Genomic DNA, 9,171 nt, shown 5'->3' with positions numbered 1-9,171 from the left:
CAGGTCTTGTTTCGCACCGGGTGAGAATAGCCTACGCTGGCAAGTCTCACCCGGGGTGAGAGGTAGATCGTTTTTCTATTCTCACTTCCTAGATGTTTAGATAGTCCTCTAGACTAAAAAGTCAATTCAGCTTGTGTTGTTTCAATATATCTTCCTTTTTGTATGCAAATCAAAGCAAATTTAAATTACTTTGTAAAATTTTAACAATGACTGTTCTTTCGTTAAAAACAATTGAAAAATAAAATTCAATTCGTATAATCAATCAATCATTAATTAACTCTTTTTGGGCGTGTCAGTGATAACTTCCATCATGCAGGGTACAGTCGAGGCCTGTGACAAACTGGCATGCTTCCATCTTCTTAGCGACCTCACAAGCAACACTACTTGATGATGATACTTCCTTAAACTTTAGTTAACAGGTATGAGATCTAGATTCTAGATCTAGAATCTAGTTCAAATGCCCTCTATGCATTAGGCTATTCTGAGGTAAACAACAAAGTCTGATATGGTAGAGAAAATGTAATTAATTTTGACAAATCAAAAATCTTTCAAATCATAATAGGCCATATTATAAACAAATTAAAGTTAGAAAGTTTTAGAAAGTGAAACTGAAAATTGACGGCTTCCAGAGGAGTGACGTTCCCGTTCAGATTCCACTCGAACTTTATGAAAGCTGTTACCTGTAAACACGCTTAGCTCGATCTGTATCAGATTTTGAGCCATTGCTTGGTTCAACTCTTCTCTTCATTTCATTTGTCAAAAGCTGACCGCCTGGGTAGAGACGACAAATCCTACAAACACGCTGTAACTACTCCAAGTTGAATTCAGGCAAGTTTTGACAACCATCTTGTCTGCCATTTTGTCTCTAAAGTCACGTGATAAAAATATAAAAGAAAGACAGACAAGCATCTTTGCGGTTCAATACTGAATACAATTTACCCACTTTGAATGTGGTTGTTTTCGATTGTGTATCCTCAATCGTGTATTTTATTATAAAAATAGTAAAAAATAATTTTTGGGCAGTATTCAAATCATAATAAACTCATTTGAAATTGCTGTGTCAGATTTGAATTTCGTTTCGAGAATAGATAGGGATACTTATTTTCGATTAGCAAAATGGCCGCTCTGTTGCGAAAATCTGTCCCCAGTTATACAAAATCAAAACACTGCATCATGAGCTCTAATTTTCATCGATGTTTCCAATATTTTACTTCTTCTTACTCATTCTACCCAAAACTGAGATGTGGCAGTCATCATATATTTTCTCAAACGTCAGTTTCCAGCAGGCCTATGTCAATGCTGAGTGTCGGGCGAGCGTTGCATCAGCTTGAAAGTCTACCGGCTTCAAGTTCAAGGAAAACATTGCACACTTTAACTCGACAAAAAGGCAACAGTGGGACCGGATCGTTCCCTTCACTTTTCCACAAATGCAGATATTCATTGAAGCCATTTTCATCTCCAGTCTACAGAAACCAAGCGTGTGCAAATGCACTCTTACAGAGATGTGGATGTTTAGTGAACAAGTCCCCCTGTCTGCCCCAACAGAAGATAACCCATGTTCAATCAGGGGGTAGAATCTCAGTATCAGGCATTCGATCAATTTCCACATCTGCATTTTGTCTAAGCAGTCAAAAAAATGATGGTGAAGGAGATGACAATGCAGCAAAGAGTGATTCTTCATACCCTCCTACGGCAGAAGATGCGGAGGAAATTGTCAGCAATTTTAATCCTATAGGTGCTTTGACGACAACGTCTGTTCCAGAGTTTTTGCCCGTCGTCCCCGTAATTGCCATCAGCAGAAATCCTGTCTTTCCAAGATTTGTCAAGATGATCGAGGTAATTATATTATTTTGTTGATGATGAAGCATGTATTATTCATTTCAATTCGTTGATATAAATATAGCCTGTGGCCCGGCTATTAGGGGTGGGCAATGAGTCGCTTTTGAAAAATCCGGATGTTGGTGCACCCCATTAGGAAAATCCGAATTTAACCCTATTTTCCTGCGCACCACATTCTAAAGTGGGTGTGAATCGCTTTTCAAAGTGGGTGTGAATCGCTTTTCAAAGTGGGTGCGAATCGCTTGTGATCCGGTCGGCGCTAAGTTCTGAAAGAAACACCCTGCTTTTTATATATAGATTTATATCCTAGTTTACAATTATGGACTCATCACAAAAGTCTGAATTCTCTCAAAGTTACAGATCCATTAGTTATATATGTGTACGTGAACAGTAAGAAGATACTGCGCCAGCTATTTTTTCCCATCTGTTTAGAAATAGAAAGTATCTATTGGGAAAATAAACGTGGTGGTATGTAAATTGATTCACCACCGCGTTTCCGGCAACAGCGACTGGTGGGCAGGATGTGACGTCAAATCATGTCAAGGTCCCAACCCCCTCCCCTGCCCCTCTTTTTCCCCCCTCTGCCCAAAAAGCTTTGCGTGGAGGTGTTGATGACTGACGTAATTCACAATACCACTACCACCGAGCTCTCCCTATCAGATAGGGAAGCTGCTGTGATAGATCTAGACCTAGATCTAGATCTAGTAATTTTGCCAACTCTATGATTAGTTTCTTGTTTTGTTTTTTTGTTTTGTTAACTGCATTGGTACATGCCGGCCTGCACCCCGTTTTTGCCCCCCCCCCACCAATCTGTCTCTCTCTTTCTCTCTCTCTCTCTCTCTCTCTCTCTCTCTCTCTCTCTCTCTCTCTCTCTCACACACACACACACACACGCACACACACATGCGTGCCCTCGCACACATTAAAAGCGATCTCCAAAAATGTTTAGATCAAGATCTAGAATCTAGATCTAGATCGAAAGCTAGGCCTAGATCTAGATCACGGCAGTTTTTAGTGCCAGGTGGTCTGCTAATCTTCAATTTTACCCGTATAGATCTAGGTATAGGCCTAGCTTTCTATCTATTATTTTTGTGACTTCAGTTAGGGGGGGGGGGGGGTGAACCCCCCTATCATTACCCCTCCCACTTTCTACTGGAGTAGATCTAGATCTAGAATCTATTGGTGGTCTGCTAATGTTCAAAGTGGCACACTGAACAATGAAAATGTAAGTGTAGCCTACGCTACAAAAGTCAAAGTACAAGACACAATGAGATACAAGTGTATCTAAGACACCCAACATGCTACAAGATTTCTCAGCCCTCAAAGTATAAAGTTAAAGGCGCGAGTCGCACTAGCCGACATCACACATGCCGCCAATCCTAGTGTTGTCATGTCTCCCAACTCAACGCGTCTAGATTAACTTCATCGCTACGCTTATCATCTGCTAGGCCCAGTGTATATTATGACCTTTAGCCTAGCCTAGAAACCCGTAAGCCACAGTTTGTCATGTCAGATCAGGGGGAATAACTACATTGTGCTCCCTTTAAACCCAGAGAAAGAGGTCAACTAACAAAAACATATATCTGACACCAAGGCAAAGTCAACAAGTCTAAAACAAGGGAGACAACCTCTCCCAAACGAGTTATGAAAGAGAGTCCGACCCGTTTGTGCAAACGGGTTTAGAAAGAGAGTCTGATCCTCTTCTTGGTTATGAACCGCTTCAGCAAATGGGTTAGAGCCATTTTCAAAAACGGGTTAGGAAAGGGAGTCAGGAGTCTGAATCCGAATAACGATTCATTGAGAATTAACCGGTTATTCGGATAAATTATCCGGATTCTGCCCACCACTAGTGGCTATGCCTACAGCCCTCCCTACGTACAGCACTCTAAAGTAAAGATGTTTAGATCTAATTAACACTTTGCAGTTACGCAGCCAGCAGTACAAAAACCCTGTCTGGTCACTCAGCCAGGAGAGCTACTGCTACGGACTTCTTGGGCGTTGTGCAGAACTGCGTCAGGTGACCGGAACAAATTATTTTCACCAGCGCATTATTGCGCCAAGTGACTGCAAATGGCTCACGGCCTTGATAATTGCTCAGCTGGTCCGCGTCACTTAATCGATCGATATCTTGGCCAAGAGACGCTCTACGAGGTGAAGATAACTTGCCAAGTCATTGGTCACTATTTATAATTTTGACTTGTAATTTACTACGCCATTTTCCATATAAGGAATACTGAAATTTTCCATTGAAAAAAGTCAGCGTCTATGACCTTTATATATATATATATATATATATATATATATATATATAGGGCCTAGGCGCTTCCCGGTCGAAGTAGGTCAGCCCTATATTATATTATATATATATATATTATATAGGGCCTGCGCGCGCTTCCCGGAGGGTATCAGATGACGTAGTGAGCTCTGAAATATGATATTGCATTTTCAGAGCTTTCTCGTTGAAACTAAATGAAATTGTCAAAGTTTAGAAAGACATTTAAATCTTATAGTACAGCTAGGCACAACCATGACTATGATCAGATGTGTTGTGGCCTTTGGAGGTAGGAATATCAGTGATTCATGCAAGTCAATACCTATAACAAATAAATATCGAAGTTGATCTTAAGAAACTTCTTGTCTGTTAATATAGAGGAATACAACCTGAAACTTTCCAGTATGTTTCTGAATAAACATGTAAAAATTAAACTTCTGGTTTATATATTTATGAAAATTTATGTGATATTTGGCATATCCCTCATTAGCTTTTTTAGCATTATTTTTATTATAGTTGTTCTGTGCCTATGTCTGAACGAAAATAGTCTGTGTGTGTGTGTGTGTGTGTGTGCATAAATATTGCGTGAGAAGAAAGGAAGTAGTAAGAAAGGTTTTGAAAATGGGTATTCCAATGTAAAGCGCATTGAGCTACTTTTTTTTGGAAATGTGCTATATAAATTTTATGTTTTTATTATTATTATTATTATTATTATTATATTTGTATTATTATGTTTTCAGGTTACCCATCCAGCTCTGATGGAAGTTATCAGACGAAAAGTCAAACTGAATATGCCATATGCAGGAGTCTTTCTCAAGAAAGAAGAAAGGCAAGTACCAAACAAAATCCTTGTTGGAAAGAGCGGAGATGTGTTCTTTGGAACTTACAAAACTTAATACCATTTACTGGTGACCTGCTTTAGTCAGCAAGTTTTTTAAACATTTGCCTACTACTTTTTTTTCGCTTGAACACAGTCTAAGCTTTCCAATAACAATCTCAAAATCATTTTAAGAGATGTCGGTCAAAAAGTGAACAATTTTCACATTCCTGTTCACTACTGTCAGCCATGTTTGATTATTATTATATTGCCTGAGGGCGATGCTGAAGACAAGTAAAATTAACTTTAACATATTTCCAGCTCAAAGTGTAGTTTGATATTTATGGGGATGAAAGTAAAGATGTTGAATAACAAAGTGGAGCAAAAAAACTAATTTCCACAGTCAATAGGATAACTCTAATTGACCTTTGACTTTAGACGGCCCAGTATTAAAGCAAGTGCAGCAACTTTCATATATAGTTTTCACCGCTCCTCACACATTTTGGTATAACCTATTTTTTTATTTGATTGACTCCTGGGTAGCTAGCTATCATGATCTGCTTTCGCTTATTTTGTTCATTTTCAGTACATGAAGCATCTTTTGTCTTTGTTTGCTTGAGACTACTTTGCAGTGCATGTATTATGTCAAGATGTTTTCATTGTATTTTTTTTCTCTTCTTTTCCACAGTAATGAGTCTGATGTTGTAGATCGACTGGATGATGTTTATGAAGTTGGGACATTTGTTCACATCACAGAAATGCATGATCTCGGGGACAGATTGCGCATGATTGTCATGGCACATAGAAGGTAAAGGCTTGTAATGAAATGCATCCTGTTGTATCTTTTTTATTGTATGAATTTTTTTTTTTTGTGAGCTTTATACTATACCCAAGTTAGAGACTTGAAAAGTGTGGTAAAGACTTCCTGCTTTTTTTAAAATTTTATTTCAAAGGGCAGAAACAAGAGTAAAACAACAACAGAATTGAGCTAGCCCCTTGTGAGATAGTGAAGGGTCCTATTAGTTGGAGAATTTCTTTTTATAAATGTAGCCTCTGATACACTTGCATGGCTTGAACAAGCTAGACTTGAATTCCTTAATGTCTCTGAATTGTGGGTTGTTATGTTTTTTGTTCTTACACACTCGCACTTTGATATATATAGGTACCAAGGTATTACATTTCTCTCATGAAAGTTTTATATAAACACTTTTTTAGTATAGTTTTTGTGTACAATGATTCTTAGCTGTGATAATGTAATGTGAAATCAGTCTATGCTATTGACATGCTTTAACTAAAGCAGACATTTTTCTTCTTTCTTGACCTGGCATTAAAAGAAGAATTTAAATACATTTCTTGCTCCTTTTTCTTCCTAGGATCAAAATAACTGATTTAGCAGTAGAAGAGGACTCCCCTCTGCTCTCAAGTACAGGTACGTGTTTTTTATTTAATTAAAGAGAGAACTTTTCAAGAATACTGTAATTTAAAGTGTTGTGCAATTTTTTTTGTGACTGGGTGCATAGCAGGGCATAAGTATGTACAAGGGGTTGTAGAATTTAATCAACAGTTATATGCATTTTTATTTTTTAAATGAAGGTACTCGTTTGCCTTTTCCATTTTGGTAATTGTTGTTTTATGTTGGAGACAGTGGCCTCATTATCCAAAGGTCATGGGATCAAATCACACAGAGGACCGTAGGAAATCTCTTTCAAAACTTTTTAAGGCTTTTTTATACGAAAATGTTGAGACGTAAGCTGTGCCTTTTACATATAGAAATCTAGTCCATTGAAAGAGGAGTAGAACATTATCAGAATTAATGTTTTTGATTCCTGTAATGAGGTAGGTTTTTGGTGTACTTTCTTACAGTATTTGATGTTTGTCAATAACAAGGCCTAGTGATTATTCAGGACATCTTCATTTCATCATCATCTTTGCCTTTCTCACCCTGGGTCAGGATATAGGCCACGTCAAACACTCTCCACCTTTCCCTATATTGGGCGAGTCGCTTGATGTCACTCCATGTCTTCCTACTTTTCTGTACATCCATTTCCGTGACTCTTCTCCAGGTTCCACGAGGTCCTCCCCTTGATCTTTTACCCTGTGGGTTCCAATCTAACACTTTTCTTGTTATGCAGCTGCTTGACTTCCTGAGAGAGTGTCCAATCCATCGCCAACGTCTTCTTCCCACCTCATCTCTGACCGGGCTCTGCCTGGTTCTTCTTAATACTTCCTCATTGGTGATCCTGTCTGTCTATTTGATCCTCAGCAGCCTCCTCAGACACTTGTTCAAGAAAACCTGGATCCTCTTTATGCACGTATGGGATGCGTTCCACGTCTCACATCCATACAACAAGACTGACTTGACATTTGAGTTGATAATTCTAAGCTTTGTTCGTAATGAGATATCCCTGGTCCTCCAAATCCTGCTCTAAGCAATAAATGCAGCCTGTGCCTTTCCAATGCAGGACTTTATTTCAGTGCCTATTCCTCCCTCTCTGTCAATTATACTCCCAAGATAGCAGAAGGATTCGACGTCTTCTAGTGCATTTCCTTGTACTGTGTGCATCTATCGCACATCTTCATTTACCTTCAAAGATAGAGTATTAATTCTTCATGAATGATTTTCATACTTTCAGAAGATTTGACGAGCCCACTCTACTCTAGGCTTAAACATCATATTCCCATGTGGTAAAGTTTTCTTGAAAGGCTCTGTTGAAAACATTTCTAAGCCTTGTAGTTTAGCCAGCATGTAAAATTATGTACGCCATTGACCATCAGTGATTTATTTATAGAGGCACCAGCCGTCCTTGTCCAGGTGCTGTTTTAGCCTGTGTACGCCATTCTTAGCCTTTTGAGACGTAGAAAGAAAGTGAGGACCTGTAAGAAAATACGAAACTAAAGTTAGGTTGGAATGTGAAATGTGTGTTCTTTATGTAATACGTCCTACTTCTGGTTTTATTTGAACGCACAGCCCCTGATAAAGCAAAGCGACGGAGCCGGCGCAGAAATGACAAGAAGGAGGCTGACGAAAAACCCCCAGAAGAGGCTGGTGCAGCAGCAGCGAGCGAGCAGCCTGACCCTCCGCCACCGTCGACTTTCTCCATTGGGAACATTTTCGGCGCTGTCCAGGAAGTTTCTGCGGCCGAAGGGGCGTCGCCGGCTCCTTCGTCTCCTCACGTACTGCTGGTGAAGACGGAGAATATTGTACACGAACCGTTTGAGAACAATGATGAAATTAAGGTAATTGCTCTTGTGCGTTTTTAGTTTAGTTTTAGTAGAGGTTTTACAGCACTGGGCCCAGGGGTGGATGTCAACAGAGAAATTCTTACAGGGAATCAGACTTACTCTGCTCACCTCTCTAGCTTCAACAGCACAAAGTCTGCTTCGACTATCAAGGCACCCTGGAAATAGGGGGTCACAAGAGTGTGACAAAGATACAAAAGAAGTAAAGGAAAAATGACGATAGTAAGGATTAGGAAAGAAAAAGCAGCAGTTCCCAGTTACAGTTCAGGCACAGAACTTATGAGCATGACATTGATGAATCAGCCCCTTTACAATTACGATTCTACTGTGCATAAGAACTCGAGATGTTAATGTCCCCCCCGCCCCGCCTAATGACACTTCAGTCAGTAGCACCGCCCCGGGGGGGTTGTGCGTTTATCAGCGGTGGGTGAAAGTAGAGATGAAATTGAGCTTATTACCATGTATATGTATATGTGAAGCATGCTGACAAAATGAGTTACTTCTCGCAATCCACAAATGTAGATATTGGCCTATTGATGCCATATTTTTCTTTTAAGTATAACATGTCTTTTATTATTTCATACTTATAAATTGTAGAAACTTCACCTGTAAGCGTGACGTATCGATTTCCATAGGGCTGGAATCCGAGAAGTAACTTGTTTTTGTCAGCATGCTTTACATATATACTTAATGCTTTAAATGCTGGGTGAAAGCTATGATAGGAATATGATAAATACATTTTTGGTGCATTCCACTGCGTTCTTTACCAGAAACAGTGAGTCTTGGGTCAGTCATATGACACAGATTATAACATAATATGATGATAATGTTATAAATATGAAATCAATGTAATAGTTACTGGATCATGGTGCTCTGAAAGGAGTGGATGTTGTTCTGGTCAATATACAGTTAGTGAATTTCTCATTGACAGGGTGAAATAATTTTGTTATCATTTGTTGAATGGAATGACTTTAATGATTTTTTTCATTGGCGATGGGAGGTT

General features: G+C 39.1%; 2 protein-coding genes across 2 annotated transcripts in view; one reads left to right on the top strand and one right to left on the bottom strand.

The window, feature by feature from the left end:
* Window positions 1-893, bottom strand: part of LOC101849412 (protein SMG5) — a gene marked incomplete in the record, with an annotated part of 32,153 nt that extends 31,260 nt beyond the window's left edge. Inside the window, 1 exon segment of the mRNA XM_005110020.3 lies at window positions 681-893. Within this exon segment, the coding sequence (XP_005110077.2) occupies window positions 681-748 (68 nt within the window).
* Window positions 894-1,050: 157 nt separating this feature from the next.
* The window catches only part of LOC101849888 (lon protease homolog, mitochondrial), a gene marked incomplete in the record, with an annotated part of 26,476 nt that continues 18,355 nt past the window's right edge, over window positions 1,051-9,171 (top strand). The window contains 5 exon segments of the mRNA XM_013088948.2: window positions 1,051-1,836; window positions 4,852-4,940; window positions 5,617-5,736; window positions 6,302-6,357; window positions 7,897-8,165. Of these exon segments, the coding sequence (XP_012944402.1) occupies window positions 1,117-1,836; window positions 4,852-4,940; window positions 5,617-5,736; window positions 6,302-6,357; window positions 7,897-8,165 (1,254 nt within the window).

This window comes from Aplysia californica, unplaced genomic scaffold (assembly GCF_000002075.1).
Source record: "Aplysia californica isolate F4 #8 unplaced genomic scaffold, AplCal3.0 scaffold00842, whole genome shotgun sequence".
Lineage (NCBI taxonomy): Eukaryota > Metazoa > Mollusca > Gastropoda > Aplysiida > Aplysiidae > Aplysia > Aplysia californica.
Note: the sequence above shows the minus strand (reverse complement) of the source record. Positions and strands in the feature narration are given on the sequence as shown.